This window comes from Mchenga conophoros, linkage group LG23 (genome assembly GCF_057382185.1).
Source record: "Mchenga conophoros isolate Kocher_MC1m ecotype Shallow Benthic linkage group LG23, M_conophoros_male_GT1.1, whole genome shotgun sequence".
Lineage (NCBI taxonomy): Eukaryota > Metazoa > Chordata > Actinopteri > Cichliformes > Cichlidae > Mchenga > Mchenga conophoros.
Genome location: NC_140547.1, coordinates 9,098,933 through 9,118,467, shown reverse-complemented (window position 1 = coordinate 9,118,467; position 19,535 = coordinate 9,098,933). Strand labels below are relative to the sequence as shown.

The window sequence follows — 19,535 nt, the reverse complement described above, 5'->3', positions numbered from 1 at the left end:
TCCACTCTATTTAACTAGTTACAGCAAAACCTCGGCCGGTTGAACAAACATGGCAACATATGGTGACGAGCCAGTGGACGCCTACTTCTATTCTTCTTACAATCCTTACATGGGCAGATACCCCCGGCCTAAAGACGCGGGGTGGAAATACAAAAGTTACTTCTCCCACTATGGAGACTCTTCTGATGCCTTCAACAACCACCAGCGCGCACAGCTGAAGTCCATCTTGTCCCAAATCAACCCCAAACTCACCCCGAGGCTCAGGAAGGCGAACACCAAGGATGTGGCAGTGCAGGTCAACCCGAAGAAGGACGCTTCGGTGCAGTGCTCCATTGGCCCGCGCACCCTTCTGGCCATGAAGCGGGACTTCCAGCGCAAAAGGAAGCAGGAGCCAGCGACGCCCGGCAGCCCCAAAGCGACGGGCGGTGTGCGTTACCCCCGTACCCTCGCCGTCTACTCCCCGATAGCATACAGGAGCGTCACCTCCTTTCTGGTCGATGAAAATAACAACAATAAGGAAACCTCCAGTGAGACGGTGCAGACCGGTGAGCCCCCGGGTGAGCCGCCCGAGCCCTCCGAGGACACCGAGGGGAAGGACGAAGACAGCCAGGCTGGTGGGGATGAAAAGACCGCAAAGCGAGCAGAGCAGAGCAAAAAGCTCAAGTCCAAACAGCTGGCCAGGAGTGAGGATGCGCAGCCAACTGCGGAGGACTCGAAGGGCAAAGCGCGTGTGCGGTTCCAGGTGAGTTAATCAAGCACCGGGAGGTTCATACTTGGCAGTTTTTCGAAGAAGAACGTTTGCGCCACAACTGCTTGGAAATTGCCTTGTATATTAAATGGCTCATTCAAGGACATGGGTTGGCGCATTTCTTTTTCTTTCAGAACTGAACGTCCAGTTTGGAAGCTGTAGTATTGTCCCAAATAAGTGCGAAAATGGCACTAAAATACTCACTGTCCTTATAAACTAGTCTTTAATTTGTTCCACTTCCTGGATACTGTTTAGGTATTGCCCAAGCCTTAACGACCTTAAAGTTGTTCCCAAGTTGAGCAGCTCTTTAGCCTTGGTTTAACCAGACTTGAGGGCAGCATCTATCAGAGACCCGTCTTCAAACAAAACTATTGGCAAATTTCTGTTTAGAACATCATCCAGAAAATATGCTTCTAATTTTGTCAGTGTGCTACCTATAAAGTTTAATCTGTTTCAGTTAATTTGCTAATTAACAATCAACTCAAAGTATATTTGTTTAGCCCCCCTTTGCAAGTGTCATGATCATGGCTACTCGGATTGTTCTCCTCTCAAACAACATATGTGGATGGTTTATTTTTGGATGGATTCCTTCTAATTTCATTGAACTAATTTTGGTTTTTGTCCTTCAGTTTCTGGAACAGAAATATGGATATTATCACTGCAGAGACTGCAATCTGCGATGGGAGAGTGCCTATGTGTGGTGTGTTCAGGGCACCAACAAGGTGAGCAGCTCTGTTTAAGGTCCTCCAAAGATGAAATGTGCTTTATCAAGAGTCCACCATAGGAAGTCCTCAGTGCAACAATGACTGACTTCCAGAGACCTGCTGCCTAGAAAGTATCTGAGTCCTCTGCTTATCTTCCAGGTTTACTTCAAACAGTTTTGTAGAAAATGCCAAAAGGAATACAACCCATACCGTGTCGAGGACATCACGTGTCATGTAAGTCCTAATCTGTCTGTGTGGATTTTGAATGGCTTGTTAGTCTCCACTTAACACTTCCTCTCTCCTCAGACTTGCAACAAAGCACGCTGTTCCTGTGCAGTAACACAACGACACGTCGATCCCAAACGACCCCACAGACAGGATTTGTGCGGCAGATGCAAAGGCAAGCGGCTCTCTTGCGACAGCACATTCAGCTTCAAGTACATCATCTAAGGAGCGTCTCGACTGAACTGTCCTCAGTATGCTGGCACAACTTGTACGTGGGGGGCATCTTGAACCCACTGCTGGTGCAACGATGGCATCTTGGATGCAAAATGTATTTTTGATGTTTCTGTACTTTATTTCACACCAGTTCTCTTTGTGTTGATGAAACTGAAGCACCGCATGTGCTTTACGATGTAATAAATGGCTAGCTTGCATTCGGTCTGTAAGCATGCTCACTTAAACTGTCACTGATCTCAACTCAAATGCAGCACCTTGGAGAATCCTGTTGTCTAAAATCAGGCTGACATAAACCTGAACATGTGCAATAAACTAAGACTGACATCAAATTATTGGAAACTAGGTTGCCGTGGCACCAAAGACACTGAAACTGGTGGGTCGAAGACTAAACACTTGGCTTAAAAAAAATAAAATCTGCTGTTCTGAATATCAGTGTATCCTACCCATTCCTTCGTAATTGTTTGCAGATCTGTTAGCCAAACGGTCACTGGTAGCTATGAATACTCACTCTGGCTATTGCTATGACTTTTGAGTGATGAGACCATACAGAGCCAAAGAGCACGGATTGGATTTAAATGGTTCATATGTACAGGGATTTTTACTAAAACCCTTCACCACTTTACCCAGTGTCTTAAGTGCTTTCTAATACACAATTGCACCACAGGGAATCTGGGTTTCAGTGTCTGGCCCAAAGATACTGGGACAGGAGAACCATCTACCTCCGGAGCCACAGATGCCCCTGTGGATTTGGGAATGTAGCTTTTTTTTTTTTTTTTTTTTTAAAACCTCCACACTGGTAAGCAGATGGGGGTGTGCCCATGCAGCACATCTTGTTTGCAGAATTTCAATTCATTATTTATATAGCACCAAATCACAACAGTTGCCTCAAGGTACTTTATATTGTATCTATTATTGTAGGCTCAACGGTACAAATAAAAACCCAACAATTATATGACCTCTATGAGCAAGCACTTTAGCAACAGTGGGAAGGAAAAAACTCCCGGCTATCTGGTATTTTAAGATAATTAGTATATTTTTTTTAAACTTCCAGTGAGTCTGGCAGAGTCCAAGAAAAAACACATGGAGATGGTGCTTTCAATTTTAATAACTGAAGATCAAGATCATTCTGTAAGGTTTTTATTGATCCAGAAAAGGCTGGTATGAGTGAACAAGGAAAAAATGTATAATGCAGCTCTACATTAAAATATCTTCCAGGTAAATAATCATTAAATAAGAACAGCATTCATATGTACCAGACAAGCAGGAGGAGAAAAAGAGAAGCTCTGAGGAATGAGTACAGTGACTGTTACAATGTGCCATGACAAGCTGTCCAAGAAGCATTCAGATAACGGTTCATGTCCTGCAGTCACAGCAGCAAGTAGGGGCATTGTGAGAGTACAGACACCCGCTTCCCCTCAGAAAATAAATAAACAGGATCAAAACGCAGCAGTGGATGAGCGCCGCTTTGCAACATGATCGACCTACATGGACAGATTCAAACCTCATCTCCTCCCTCGTAAGGCTTTAAGCAGAGCCTACGCTGCTAACAAAAAGATCACAGTGGAGACAAGGAATGCATATGTATGTGGGGCTTGGCTGGGTTGGTGGGATCCAGCAGAGGAGATGGAGGCTTGTTTTGATCTCCCATTCCATCGCCGCCAAAGGCGGACGGGTGGCTTGTCCCAAACGAGCATCGCTTCCCTCTTTTGAAACCACAACCACCAACCAAGGCAGCCTTTGGGAAATTTGTATGATTGGATGACTAAAGGTGGAGCGGACCATTAATGACTCAAACCTGTTTCTGGCTTTCTCATCACATTAGCTTTATACAGACATCCTAATCGGATGAACAGTGCATTACACAAAAGTACAAGGGGAAAAAAAAAATACTGGTTTTACACTATACATTTTCTAAAATATATACAGAGTAAAATAAGTTATGTTTCCATAATGAGCTGTAGCCAGTCCGCACTTGTGTGCAATTATATGCATTTTTGTGTGTGAGCGTATACCAGAATATCCAATATATAATCACACAGTCAAGAGTCTCTAAAGGCATCTACTTATTTGGTTAAAGAGTGAGTTTTGCGTGAAGACCTGTTGAAGGGGACTCTCCTCTCAGAGCAGATCAATAAACAGATATATTTCTCTTTGTACACTCCCTGAAGGTAAACGTCTCCCACAGGGTTAACATGTTAAATATCCTAACATTTACAACCTAGGATGTTAGCTCTAATAAAAAATACATTTCTCAAAAAAATATTCTTGCAGTGCTTTTTCTCTTTCAGCATGCGTTTGAAAACTATTCGGTTTCTCAAAGACTTTCTGAGTTTGCTTATGAATCTTGATGGTGCGTCCTCACACATACGACACCTCCTCTGGACTGCCTCCCAGGCTTCGACGCCGACTCCCAGTCCAGACCCCGAGGAGCGCATCCGTTCGGTACGACGGGGCCCCTCGGATCAGATCCAGCGAAAAGAGAAAAACAAATAACAACAACAACAACAAAAGTTATCATCCCACAGCGCCCTCTCTTATTCTTTCCCAGGCACGCCACCACATGACTTATTGCAACTGAATTTTGCGAGTTGGCTTAGTCTGGGAAAAGATATTAGCTTTAAGCATTCATACATGTAATAATATATATTAAGAGTCACAGTTATTCCCACGCATCCTTTAGCCCTTTATAGGTGGAGTCTCTCTTGTCCTCCGCCCCTCACCGTCTACACTCCAGCTGAGGGGAGGTGTAGAGGAGAGGGGTGTTTTTGTCCAGTCTAGTCCAGCCTGCAGTGCCTCAGGCTTACAGTCCGGTGCTGACTATGTCGGTGTGGGTCTGGCAGGTCTGTGCCTGACTCAGAGCCTCACGGATCTGCAGGTTGAGCTCCATGAGGCGGCTGCTAGCCTGAGACAGGTCTCTGCTGGGGCCTACGACCGCCAAGCAGCCTGTCTGACCCAGCGTCTGGTGACGGAAGTAAATGTGTAGAAGAGTCTGGACCGCGTCGTCCGTCTCGTTGCCGAAGATGTCGTTGGGCCACAGAGATCTGGAGATGAAGAAGAGATGTGAAGAAAAGGGGATTGTACCGAACACATTCTTAGCTGCTGGATAAACAGTTTTCCTGAGGTGCTTTGGGTTTGTTAGTCGACTCCTCTGAAAACATGTTCAGGTCTGTGAACAAATGCACTTTGGGCGATGTTGGGCAGTAGTTCACTGAGCTTTAGAAAGAACACAGTATTAAATTCTAGGCACTCATTGTTTAGGTAATGCTACAGGTGTGTACCATTGCACAGTTTTTGTTAGCAACTTTATTTCAAGGGGGTGTAGCAATTATTTTTATGCACAGTCCCTCATCTTCACAGACTCATGCCTCATCACCAGGCAGCGAGCCAAAGGTTTCACGACTGTTTACTGTGTGACTGGTGAGTCTACACGTACTGCTTTCATATCCCAGTGAACATCCAATCTCATCATTTAGATGGGATCTTCAAAATAACTGCCAAGAAGCATCACAAGCAGGCCTGCCAAGTCAAAGGAGCTTCTGCCTCTGAACATTTCAGTAATGATATGCGATAGAAACAGGAGTGCATTTTAACCTCCTTTTATCTTATATCTGGGCTTCTTACTTGAAATGATCATGCTGGATGTCCTAGTCCGAACTTAATCTGCAGCATCCAAAAATCGCAATATTAAAATATGTGACAGTGCCAAAGAACATCCTTATTATGTTAACAAAAAATGTTTTTCTGGAGCAAACTTGCAGCTGTCTTCCATGTTGTAGTAACCAAACTGAACGGATGCTGTGTCTGAGTGAACCCGTGAGGATCAGTTAGTAACTCGAGCCCTTAAGCGCAATGACATGAAGCACGAGACTGGAATGAAACAGCCAGGAATCAGAGTGCATTAAAAATAACAACTTTTTACTTGTTAAATAATGTTTGACTGGGCCTTTTACACAGGAGGCTTAATCACTGTATTGCCTTGTTATGTCACCGATTAAAGCCACTGTTTTGTTTGACTGTAGTGTTTATCTTACCTGAAGATTTTGACTTGTGTGAGAGCAGAGCTGAAGTCTCTGGCTCTCAGGGTTTCAATCAGCGACTGTATGGCTGTCTCGGTGTTCGTCTGGGCATTGTCTGACATGCACACATCCTCCTGACCATCATTTCCTGTTTCCGCCTCCTTCAGGCAGCTCTCTAAGATAGTGAGCTCGTCGGACATGTTGGTAACCTTAGGAACGGAGACAAAGGAGGATTATTGTCACAGCACCAAATAACACAAGCAGATCTTCCTCGGGAGGTGAACGAAATGAACCCAGACTAAATATTACCTGGACTAGCTGACCTCAGCGCTCAGTACGGGAAATAATTTAATTTTATTAAATGTCTAAATTAAATTAAAGCACAATTAAGATGCAGCTCAGAGAAGGATGGACTGCAATACAGATTTAGTAAAGCCTGTTTATCGATCCCGTGGGTAAAGGAAAATAATTATCCAATCAAATTGTGTTCCTTTGTTTTGCACATTTTTCATTGCATTTTCTGACTCCAGCTCTCTTTATATATATTTTAAGTTTTAAATGTATTTTTTCTCTAGTGTTACTGAAACAAGGAAAACTATCATACATTTTAAGGTATACTGTTTTGCAGTGGTTCCCTGTGGATTTGACAAGAAACTAGCACTGTCAGCGTTAATCTCATTAAATTGACGTTAACGCCATAACCGCATTAACGCGGCAATTCTCCGTTAATTCAGTTATGGCGTTAACGTAATTTTAATGAGATTGACGCTGACAGCACTACAAGAATCTAAATGAAAAACAAACAAACCCTAAAATTGAACAAGCAAGTCTTTACGTTCTCCATCTATAAAAGTGTACCCACACAACAAAGCTGAAAAGCTTTAAATTGAACGTCACTTTTCACCAGAGCCTCTTAATTTTGCTGAACCTCAGTAGCAGCAGCTAGTTCCTCCAACTATGGAATAACCCCCCAAAATGGATTATATAACAACGCACGGACAAACTTTTAACTCAGCAGACGCTAAACCTTGTGTCTCTCACCTCGGCCTCTCTCTTGATGGTGTCCACCCTGCTGATGAGCTTGCAGTAGGCCTGGAACAGCAGCAGCAGCTGAAAGTGCAATTTGTAGAGCCTCCGACATAACTCGAGCTCCTACAGAGACAGAAGACAGAAAAACACACTGTCACATCTCAGCAAAGCGATGATCTAACCTGTACTGAATCACTCTGATCACATGATTAGACAGATGGGTATCCTGGGTTAGAGGAAGAGATGAAAAAGTTAACACGGAGGGCCATTTGGTTTGGACCATGGTGAGTCTACTATAGGGTCGTCCCAAATAAAATAACCCAAATTGGAAAAATTGGTCCCACCTGACCTGAGTCAGCAGAATCAGATGATTTTATTTATTATATTAACTTTAGCTTATTTAGTGAAGGGATGCAAAATTTTACCTGCACACTATGAAGTACATGGAGATGGGTTGAAAAATGTCATAGCGTGCAGGTACATACTGCACAGCTTCAGATACCAAACAAAAAAAAGAAATCAGCTGCTTCTGATGGGGTCAGATGCGAAATACTGGCTGATATTTCATGGAATGACCCTACTGCTAGAATTAGTGGTGAAATCTTAAATTAGAAAACCTAGGGCATCATCTCATTGATCCCTCAGCATATAGAATTGATGAGTGAGGTGTGGGAAAACTAAAAGTTAAGCCCCTAATCTCGGAGGAAATGGGAGAAAATGATTTGAACAAATGGGAATGGAACAATGGAATCATGCAAAATGAAAGTGAATTCAAACCTAACAACACTGGACTCTCTAGCCATCATATCCTACTGATAACGGAGCAGCCCCTCTGAAATCAGGTGGCAACTCTACACTGAATACACATAGATAGATGAATTTATCTGCAGACACAATCAGTGCAACAAGCAAACAGAAAAAAATGCAAACAGGATAACACGGTACGTTATGATTGGGTGGGTGGATGAAGAGGTTGAGCTGGGTTACATGACCAATCAAGCAGAAACATAGAGAAATGGGTGGGGGTAGAACACAGTCTGTTTCTGCACAGAAAGATGAGATGTCAGTGTTTTGTCCGGTTGGCAGCATTATTTAAGTCTATAATATGAGAACCACTTACTGCTAGATTTTCCATTTGCTAAGCAAGAAGGTGAGCAGGTCACACACACAAACAAACAAACAAAACAGAAGGAGAGAAAGACCAAGAATTAGTGAGCTTTAACATGACAGCTGAGACACAGTGACCTGACGAGCAGGAGCAGTGCTTTATCATCTTCCCTTCACACGGGTCAGATAATGTGAGCTCACGTCAGCAGTAACAGAAACCCTTATTCTGAAAAGGTGAACAACAGCATGTGCGATGATGGGCAGAAAAGACACGGTGGCTACGCAGAGAGGAAGGAGGAGGCAGTGAAAGACCTCTGGATACTTCTGATTGAAAACAGAGCGTCAGTTTAACCCAAGGTAACATCTGTGTGAATGTCAAACACAGAGGGAGCTCCGCAGATCTGTCCAAGGAGCTCGGTGTAAGAGAAACCTACAGACTAAGACGTGCAGTGAGAGATCATGCAAATACATCAAGGGTACAAACTTTGTCTTAAATCTTACATTTTTGAATTGAGGAAAAAAGTCTAAAAAAGTCCATCTGAAGTCATAGTTGCAATTATGTTGTTGAAGACAAAAGTTATTTACACATCTTCTTTAAATCTACTGTTAACATGTTTATCACCCAAAGCTATAAAAAATGGTTGCTGGCAAATTGTTAGAAACACTTCTTGCCCTCAGGGTTTATGTTTAACTGGCAGCTGACAGCGCCACTGCCACAGCAGTACAGAAATGTTACTTAAAGAATTTTTTTCCTCTGCTTGCCTTTCACAATAAAAGAAAAGCTGTTCCCCTATATCTCAAGTGGTCCCCACAGAAGATGAACCTGCATGTTTGATTTGGCACAGACATTATCCCGGATGTCGTTCAGGATGCAAACCTTAGATTTACCTGCATGAGGAGTACGCTAAATTGAACCGTCGATCTTTCATGTGTGTAATGTAAACCTTATGTAAGATATAGCTTTGTTTTTCCTTCCCACTGTTGTCAAGGGCTGCTCATAGGACACCGTCTGATTGTTAGGGTTTTGTCTCTATAATTGTAGAGTGTGTTTACCTTGCAATATATAAAGCCCCTTAAAACAACTGCTATTTTGATTTGGCGCCACATATATAAAACTACGGCACTAGTTAAATGAAAGATCAAACATAATCTCAGTTTACCACCAAATAAACAGAATGACTGGAAAATGTTTGAATAAACTGCATAGAGAGGCTGTTACAGAAGTTCTTAATTATTCATTAAGCTAATTATTATCAGTAAGTACAATTTAAGGTAATCATTAACAACTCATGATTACATCAAACTTCCTTCAAAAGAGTCCTTAAAAGCACAGACAGGCCTAAATGAGTGCACTGTAATAGAAGAAATAAAACTCAAAAATAAAATTAATTTGCAGATGTCATGCAACTGTGTTTTAATGCAACACTAGCACTGTTAGTAACACTGTTACTAGAAATGTAACAAGAATTTTGCACATTTTCACAGGCATGTAACACAAATGGGATTTCCAGCGCATATCAGGCAGCAACTGGGAGGCTGAGCACTGGTAGCTGACTGAGACACAGGGCCATTTAATGGGAATGGAAAGTGCTGTTTGTGGTATTGAGGAATTAAAGCTCATTGAAACCTAAATGACTGTACTGATACATTCACATGCCTTTAATATGCTGCAGCTGAAGACCTAATTAGTGTAACGGCACATTAACGTCTCGGGTTTGATATGAACCTAAGTTTTGTAATCATGGTTTGACTCAAAATGATTAGCTGGTATGCTTTCTTCGCGCTGTGAGAACGACGACTGGTATAATTAGCGGATATGCGGGCCAAAAATTGAATTTCCTTAACGGAGATAAAATAAGTGAATAAAAAACTAAATCTTCAATCATCTTTACATGTTCATGGTTATCAAAGGCATTTAAGGAAATGTGATGCCGCCTTTTCTCTTTACATTGTTTACTCACATGCAACCAAAGCATGCTTGTACATAAATCCCTTAGTGCACTGCTGACAGTAACTGTTTAGCTCATAGCTAAATGTTCTACTTTGTGTACATGTTTCATTGATAAATAAATTTATCATTGCATTTTTACTAATAAGTAACTTGTAACATTATCCTGTATCCGCAGGAAAGCTGGTGCAGGTTCTCGCTTCTTTTAAACCAACATGGTTTTCTTAAAGAGATGCGCTTTGACTGGCTTGACGACACTTCGTTAATGTCTCTAATGTCTGTAATGCTGTGTAATTTCAGTTGGACGTTACCGATTCAGCTGCAGTGCAACACTTTCAAAAGTCAAACCGGTCAATAAGTATGACAAACAAATTCATGCATTGTAAAGTAAAAGTGTTCATCCCTACCTGTGCATGAGTATTGGGTCGCTGGCTGCTGTCTTTGTCCCCGAATGTTTTCCTGCAGTTCTCGAGCCACTGCGTAAACAGGCAGGAGACAAAACAGGAGAGAAAAACATAAAAGGCTTAGAGGAAGGAGAGAAACTTGGAAACAGAGGCATTTACAAGGCTTTTTTTTTACCCCATGGACATATGCATCTACATTTGTGTGTGTACATAATAAAAGGAGGAGATTTAATATGTGCGTTGTATTTAGCGAATTAAAGAAGGCCTGTTCCAGAGCATCCAGAGTATCTAGCCCTCCAGGGAACATTGCCGTCTCATTCAATTAGCGCCCCTGCATCCCAGAGCTCTCTGCAATCTCATCTCTTTTTTCCCCTCCCTTTTCCTCCCAGCTCCAACCCCTCACAGCTTCTCCCGCCTGGCCTTCTGTAACTGATTTAGGAGAGCTGAGGGTTATTTTTATCCCTTCAGCATGGTTTCTCACTGGTGATGCAGACACTAACGGCAGCTGAATGTACTCATACTGAACACTGATTCAGTGTCTGCAGCTGCTGATGAGACAGACTGGGCTTATCGTGTGCAACATCAGCTATTTGTCTTTATGTTCTCCTGGCTTTTTGCAGTGAAACTGCATAGAGATGAAAACCACTTTACGTGTTTTAAAAATAAAGAGGATGTGAAACAACATGTCTGGTGGGAAAAGGTTCCACAAGGATAAAGAGGCAGAGATGTGGATGTGGAGAAAGATAAAGATGGCTTACACGCTCTGCTGCTTCTCTCTTGGCGTTGTAGGTGTCCAAGTGTTCCTGCAACTCCAGCACACTAAACTTCAGAGTCTCCAACAGTCCACAAGAGACCAGCTACAACAACACAGGACACCACACATATTAAGCCACAAAAACATCCACTACATACACATAATGGCCCCAAGGCCTCGTGTTAGTGTTAGCTGGTCTCTCCTGAATGACAAATTGGTTTTCATTTGCTTTGACTGTGTTGCCGTTACCACAAATTTAAGCCACAGCCAGTTTTAATATGGTACCTATTCTTCTTTCACTTGTTGTACATAAAAATTAGATTAGATATTTTTTTGCTGTGTTGACTTCCCTTCTCATTTTTATCATAAATAAACTGGGCATAACACAAACTACACAAAAATATCTACACCAGGACACACACACACTCAGCACGACATAAACCATTTATATAAAATAATCCAGCCGTGTAACTGCTACAGCATTACTGGAGTCTCGCTTTATCAGATGCATCAGAATGATTACAGACAAGCATGCGGGCCAGCCTCACCGTCTCTGCATCCAGCAACACAGTGGGACACTGCGAGCGAGACGTCATGACTTCCAAGGAGCTAAGGAACTGATTACCCATTCGTTGGAGCCTTTCCCCGAGAAAGCGAACAGATGCATGTGTAATGGAGCCAAACTTTCTCTGAATACTCTGGAAAAACACACACACAAAAAAGAAAACAAAGTAAGATCATTCGGAAATAAGCTTACTTGTACACAAGATGAAACAGATAAGGAGCAGTCCTATCAGTCAAAACTGCAAGAACATAAAAAAAAACCCCAAAAAATGTGGTACACATTTACCTGAAAGAGTCGGGAAAACACGTGGAAAGTATAAACAGCCGAGGACCCATCTGTGTCTGACAACATCTGGTTGACATGGCAACGCCAAGCATCCTCGTCATTGTCATAGGCAACTGGCTGGAATGCAGCCAGGATGGCAGAGAGGAAGGGCGAAGGGGGCGGAGAGGCCTGAATCTCTGGGAAGCCGTCTGCGTCACCTTCATCTTGGCTAAAACACACACGGGGGCCAATAAGCAGTCAGACATGTTATACCACCCCCCCCTTTCACTGAAGGACAAAAGTAAACATACACACGCGCATGTCGTCACTCGCAGCAAGTAAACAACCTCACATTGCTGCATCTCTGCCTCCCTCACTGAAAATTCTGCTGCAGTGCAACGAGAGCTAAAATCTGCTGCAGTGCTCTCACAATAACAGCGATTAGCATTTTAGCATTACACAGACGTGTCTGTTTCTCTCTCGCTCTCTCACACACACAGACGCACACAGATACTCACAGGCCTGTGGGACCAAACAGCCTGAAGAAGCAGACAGAATATAAGTATCTAAAGCCTGCGCTGCCGAGCGCTGCAACGGACACGGTCTCTGTCCTCATCCTAACTACCGCTTCTCTTTCCCGTACTCTCTCCCCTCGTCTGCAGCTCCACTGTTAGCAGCACTAGCGCACTGCACTCATCCCACACAGGACTGCAGAGAGGTCTATACAAGCTAGGCATTTACACATACTGACTCACACACACACACACACGCACGCACACACACACACAGTACTGCAAGCAGAGCCAGCTCCCAACCCACTGAGGTAAAACGTTGCCGAGTTGTTTCATTTTACTCTCTCCCACTCACATAAATCCTCATGCACAGACACCTACACTAACTGGTTAGTGTCCTGCTGTTTTCAGTCACTCTAAGCTACTCACACAATTGCTTTCCATGCATGCGTGTCTCTGTTAATTGAAAGAACTTCAGTACAGTTACACATGGAGGCGAGTGAGTCTCTATTTTCTAGTTTGTTCAGCAGTGCTTCTTAATATTGCTTTAGAGCAGTTTAAAGCCCTGACTTTACAACTGTCCTCCAATCAGATTTGGCCCACCTTGAAGTGTTAGGAATGAACTGAAGCCTGCCAACACACGCATAGTTCTGATAGGCCACGCCAAGAAAGAAATTAGCTATCACACCATCTAAATCATGTCAAAGAAGTTAGATTAGTCATGCACTGTAGATTAGTCCATATCTTCTTCAGCCACACCTAAACTAGTCTACAATTAAAATGAAAGGTCAGCTGTTTTACTTTAATACATTTTTAAATGGGAGCTGTCTGACACAGTCTTCTTAAATGGACAGTTCCATTACTTATTAGTAAAAGGTCATTTGTAAAAACCATCTAAAAATTAAAGATTTTTAGACTGTGTGAAATTAAAATAAAACCAACTGTACAATGACTTGATGAGCTATCAGTCAGTTGCTCAGCAAATTGGTATAAATTCCACCATTTATTCAAACACAAAAGGAAATTAAAACTGCATGTCTTTGCATGTCTAAATGTCTCTTATCGATCAATATTTGCTTTTTGGGTTTCAGGTAAAAGGTGATTTACATGATACTGGCAAAACTGGCACAAAAGCCATCCAGCATTTTCTCAGATCTTCTCAAATTCTTTAATACAGTGGTATGAATTAGAGATGGCACGATACCACTTTTTAATGTCCGATACAATATCATTAATTTGGATATCTGCCGATACCGATATGAATCCGATATAGCTTATTTTGTAATCAATAAAACTGGTTTTTATGAATATCTTGCTGCATTTTGTATAAGTTCATACTCAAGTTTTAAAAAACAAGAGACTGAAGCTATGCTGTTATACCTGTATGCAAAAAATACACTCCACCCAAAACATTTTATAGTTTAGCAACACTGATCAATCTAATAAATTTAAACCTATACCATCCTCCCTATTCTGGTATTTTAAAGAGTACTTACCTACCTAACTAAGAGGGTTGCCAACTCCCAGCAAAAATATTAAGGGAACCACCCCCCGCCCTTAATCGATGTAATCAACTTTAATTTAATTCAAGTGTAAAACAAATGCACAGAAATCAATTATTTTTCTATAATAATTAAATAGATTCAACTTCTTTCTTCAACAGAACTGCAGACTGAAAAATATTTCTTTGTGCCCCCCTTTCCCAGTTAATGCCCTACCTGGCCCGCGATAAAACTTTGCTAGACCCGCCCCTGCACAGTTACCAGCCGTAAGCTACATAGAAAAGGATCCTGGTGTTATTTGTCTCTCAGAAACAGTTCATAACTTCCCTTCAACTCATTCATGTCACCTAAAAGTTAAACCCGTTTCTCCATCACCTTTTCAGCTCTGATGATTCAGTAAGGACGTCTCCTGGTTTCATATACATGTGTCCCTCTCACTACATATCCAAATGGATATCATGACCAGCAGCTTTTACAGCTGTGGCTCGGAGAGGGAGGGGGAGTGAGAACGTGTTGGAATGAGAGAAGTAGATGCAACTGCGCAGCAAAGACAGAATAACTCCAGCTTTGTGCCTATTTTTTTTTAATTCTAGCTGAAGTAAGGGACAAATCGCTTCCTTTTCACCTTAATATGGAACTCCGATGGCCAGTCCAGCTGTGGCTCAATATATCAGTTGTTAAGCTTAACGTGGAAATACTATGCAAACATTCAGAGATGAACTTAAGACTCTTGCTTTACTTCTCTCGGAGGTCTGTCTCGCAGACAACAGCCGCTCTATCACGTGACACACACTGCTCCGATGCGCCGAGCTGGGTTACGCCAAGTAGCGCGTTTTGTGAGGTGATTTTGTGATACTTTGGATCAGATTACATTTTTTATTTCTCTCCGATATCCGATCCGGTAATTTACGTCAGTATCGGACCGATACCAATACGTAATATCGGCTCGGTCCATCTCTAGTATGAATACAAAGAAAGACTCTGAAACACCTACCTGGACATCCCAGAGAAGTCCGCCTCTTCCTCCTCACAGCGCTCATCCAGCTCTTTCAGCGCCTGTGTCACATCTTCTTCCCACACAGACCCACAGGTGCTGTCTGGATCTGGATCTGCATCCTGCTTCGTCTCTGATGCCAGACAAAGAGGCAGCACCGTTTGGGACTCGTCCTCACAAAGGAGCCCTGGTGGTGTGTCTATGGCCGGCGGGGGAGGGGGGGCTGGATCCAAGTCGTCCTGAGGGTCTTGAGTCTCCTGGTGATCCTGAGCATCCTGAGGGTCCCGTGAGTCTGGGAGGTCACACATCTCTTGGGGGTCAGAGGGCAAAGGAGGGGCGCTGCAAAACCCTGTGTCCTCGCTCACGCTGCTGCTCAGCTCGTCAGCCGCCGTCATGCTTATAGCATCCTGTAACATCAAAGCAGAAGGGGGGCTCAGCATGGCAGGTCCTTTCACATTACAAAACATCCATTAAAATAATATTTTTATTTCAACAGTGGCCGCCAACACTGATACATAAAACACAGATTCACAGTTGAGCCTCTCGTAAAACTTGAATTAAGACCACTGTAGCCTATTCTCAAAGCTCACAGCTTTAATTACACAAGTGGGACTTTTAACTTTGTACCTTTTGCACTATCCAGTTTCTCTGAAATTGCTCTAGATGTCATGTCATAAGCTAATGTCTATTTAAAAAAAAAAAAAAAAAAAGATCACCCAATATTTATCACAAAAATGCCACTGAAAATTTGACGTCACTGCTAACAGAACAGCAACGTCGCCTGTCAGGGAGTGACAGGCCCACAAATGAATTAAATTAATCGGTGGTGACTCATAACATCTACATGACAACTGATTTATAGACAACTGCATAACTACAGAAACAACTAATGGACTGAATTAGCAACCTAACAAATGAACCAAGTCATTGTAATAAATTGTAGGCAGACATCAAGCCAGGCCATAATTTATAGAAAACATTAGTATTACAAGCATCTAACTGACTCATATGTAAAAGGAGGACATGCCGATACATAGTTGGTAGACGCGCTAATAGGAGAGAGCGATATGTTCCTATGTGCTGATATGCTGAAGATGGCACAGGGGTATTCTAATTAAGAGGTCTTTGCTTTTTTTCCTTTTTGTTTTTCCTTTCTTTATTATTCAAAGTCCAGTGCATTAGGGATACTGTGCATGGCAGACAGCCAGTACATCACAGAGACAGCAGCTATATTACAGAAAGCTTTTAGAAGTGGTCATGGCCATCCCGGAGGGAATGAGCAAGACTATTGATGGTTTTATCTAGAGCTCATTACACTAAGAGCTGGGGCTGTGACGGGGGAGATGTCCTTGGGATGATATTGAGACCACTTGCTTGGTTGTGTTCCTAAAAGTTACAGAGGTCACTGAGGGATAGATAGGGGAACCTGATAGAGAACTGTTTTGCACTATACACACCAATGAATTTAGTGGTTATTCATATTATACGGATATAAAGCTGAAATATGTTAAACTTCAAAATGCCATGTACATGCAAATGCAAATCAGAACAAAATGATATACTTACCATTGTTAGTGGAAGTGATAAATGTCAGTAGCAGTAAATACAGAAGGCAAGCTATGGCATGTTAATATCATAGCAAATTTCATTGGCTAGCTTTTGAGTTAACTGCACTTGTAAAACTAAGACACCATTTATAAAGGACTCATACTCACACATGCATCTGCCGAGGATTAAGGAGCTGGTGTCTCTTTCACAAGTTTTTAAATGGAGGATTTAGTTGGAAGGGTCAGTTGCTGTGTTATTGTAGGTGAGGTGAGCAGTAACAGCTGACCTGAGGTGAGCTTTAATTTTTTAACCATTCCCAAAATCATACAATCAAGCCCCACTACTATTAAGGCTGCAAGAGCTACACAGTTAAGACTTCAGCAACCATGCAGAGCAAAGTAACAAAGAAAGAGCAAGAAGCAGCAGAAGCAGCAAACACAAACATGCACACACACGCGCATATATAGATCTTAACCCGACAGCAGCCAGACAGTCCCTCAGAACCAGCACTTTTACTCCATCCTGTCCAAAACCCCCTAAAGGTAGCTGATCGTTTGTCTAAATGACAGATAGGCCAACAAATACAGCAAAAGCAGATACGAAATGAACGAAAAGAAAAAGGCAGGCTAAAAAGCACCCGAGCACCACAGTTTATTGTTGCTCCTGATTCATCGCACCTCAGGCAGCTGACTGCTGGTGCTGTCTGAGTGGGTCATCTCCAACATGGGACTATCCAGTCGAGGGAGGGAGGGTGCAGAGGGCAGAGTGGGCAGGACAGTTGCCTCCTCCGTCATGGCACTGCTGGAGGACTCTTGGGACTGCTGCAAAGAATCCACATGGTTGGATGCAGTGTCATCCGTAGCAGAATCACTGTTGAGCTGGAAAAGAGAAACATGAACTGTTTGGCTTTTTTGCTGAGGGCTGTATGAACACAATAGAGTATGATGTAAACCTTTATTACAAGTGTACTAATGCCTAAAGCCCTACTATTTCAAAACCTGAAGTGGACAACGGTTACTTAGGAAGGTCATTCAAAGAGGTACCTCAATAATAACATAATGGTCTTGAGAAGTTGCCTAAAGAGTTTGGAAAGAAGACGACTGGACTTGTTTAATCATGAGGTATTGTGGAGATACAGAAATTCTTTTATTGCTGCCATATAATCTGCATCATTATAATTGCATTAATAACATTCTTTACAGCATTATTTCATCTAATAATATTTCTCACAGTATTGATATTGCATTAAAGTTGTTTATTGAAGATGTTCATTTGAGGATCCTTCCATTATGTTCACTTTTATTACAGGTACGGCCAGAAGTATTTCATACACATTGCATAGTATTTGTGCTCATTAAGAGTTGTTGCTTAGTCTACAGACGGTCTTAAGCTTTGTGAAGCGCGACGTCTTCACAATCTATTGTGTTAAAGACTAGAGCATAGAAGGATAACTGCAATACATGCTTACAATACACATATAATCTAGAAATGTGCCAGGCCTGAGGCCTTAATTCATTTAGCTTCTAACTGCATTTTAGTCTACTTGGTAACAGATGACCGGAGTCAATAACCAGCCCTCGGAGAACCTGAAGGCTTGAAGTTATTACCTTGTTTGGAAGCTGTTATAGAAATGAGAAGTTCTATGTCTGTTTATAGCCATCTAAGATGTACCATTTACTGTAACTAACGGCTTTAACCTATTTTTGCCTAGGAGGGGCGGGTACCTCACTGCTTTAAAAGTGTTCACAATATGTATTTTTGTCAGAAGACATATGCGGATTTTTTCTCTCCTGTGTGTTAATAAACTCATCGTTTGACTGCACTCTTCTGGGCCTCCGTGGTTTGTGTCACTGCTCTACATTGACTGATTCCGCAACAGTATAAATACATGGAAAGAGGCCGTTTTAGGCTATAAGATTCTGTGTGCACTCAGTGAAAAATATTATTGTTACAAAACAAAAAATAATGGTCTTCAGCTTTGGAATAAAACAGTTTGAAAAACCTGTCTCACAAAAAAATAATAAAAGACAATAATAACAGGCAATTTTCTATAGGATTTTTCCCCATATGATTTCCACCAATTGATTATTGATTTCCCCCCCAAAAACCAATCACTTTGCAGTGGGATAACCATATTTACAAAATATAAAGTGACTTTAACATTTATTTTTCAAATACTGATCCTACCAATTACTCATACATTAGTCTACCCATTTAATCACTGAATTATTTAATCAGAGGTCCAGAATTAGTGCTGATTCCAAGTTCTCGCTTTGGCACAACTGGTTTCTGTATATATGTTAATTTACGTACGTAGTGTAAGCAGTAAAGTAATACTGCAAACTTAAATTAAGTCACTGCATGTGCTGAGATATCCCCAAATATCTTTATGAAATGCAGTAAAACAATCTCATTTGAGTATTTTCATAATAAACGAAATTAGATCATCAACATAAAGCAATAACATTTTAATCTTAGTAAAGCAGACACGCCTACAGATTAACTTTTGACAACTTACAACAACATCACCCCCGTTTCTTTATCAAGCAGAGCATTTTTAGTCATTTTAGTCATTACTGCATCTTCAAAAAAAAATTGGCTTCAGGCATCAGATCATGCTAGTATCAATAACATCAATTAATTTTATGAGCAGGTTAGCTCATTCAAAATTCTAGGGAAATAACACAGAAATACTGCATGCTCATTTTTCTAGTGTGTAATATTGTATGACTACAAAGTCTCGGGGCAAATGTCCACTAAAGCCAAAAGCTCATTCTCTCACCGTGCACTACCAAGACCAAGAAGAGCAGAAGAAGAGAGAAAGAAAACATCTGTATTAGACTGAGGACCTACATCCGATAATTATTAGCGTAATTAGCAGATGTAGATAAAGGCCTTGCTGGGAAAGCCAAAGAAAACAAAGAAGAGTTAAAGAAAGGCAGCCAAACTGTTAAACAATGCAAAAGAAACATGCTGGGTTT

General features: G+C 41.8%; 2 protein-coding genes across 11 annotated transcripts in view; one reads left to right on the top strand and one right to left on the bottom strand.

The window, feature by feature from the left end:
• The first annotated feature begins 22 nt into the window (after window positions 1-22).
• On the top strand, window positions 23-2,324 carry zar1 (zygote arrest 1). Its single transcript, XM_085264153.1, has 4 exons — window positions 23-742; window positions 1,378-1,470; window positions 1,612-1,686; window positions 1,759-2,324. The coding sequence occupies exons 1-4, from the start codon at window positions 50-52 to the stop codon at window positions 1,900-1,902; spliced, it is 1,005 nt and encodes a 334-aa protein (XP_085120279.1). The 5' UTR covers window positions 23-49; the 3' UTR covers window positions 1,903-2,324.
• Window positions 2,325-2,998: 674 nt separating this feature from the next.
• The window catches only part of fryl (furry homolog, like), a 75,242-nt gene continuing 58,705 nt past the window's right edge, over window positions 2,999-19,535 (bottom strand). For 8 of the 10 annotated variants that reach the window (XM_085264141.1, XM_085264142.1, XM_085264134.1 and 5 more), the window contains 10 exons: window positions 17,232-17,432; window positions 15,007-15,413; window positions 12,020-12,227; window positions 11,718-11,867; window positions 11,174-11,272; window positions 10,419-10,487; window positions 8,077-8,094; window positions 6,969-7,079; window positions 5,943-6,136; window positions 2,999-4,952 (listed from right to left, as the gene is read on the bottom strand). In XM_085264141.1, coding sequence (XP_085120267.1) covers window positions 4,712-4,952; window positions 5,943-6,136; window positions 6,969-7,079; window positions 8,077-8,094; window positions 10,419-10,487; window positions 11,174-11,272; window positions 11,718-11,867; window positions 12,020-12,227; window positions 15,007-15,413; window positions 17,232-17,432 — 1,698 coding nt within the window. In that variant the 3' untranslated portion in view covers window positions 2,999-4,711. The remainder of the gene's footprint in view (window positions 4,953-5,942; window positions 6,137-6,968; window positions 7,080-8,076; window positions 8,095-10,418; window positions 10,488-11,173; window positions 11,273-11,717; window positions 11,868-12,019; window positions 12,228-15,006; window positions 15,414-17,231; window positions 17,433-19,535) is intronic. The other 2 variants (XM_085264135.1, XM_085264144.1) reach the window with 1 other exon arrangement.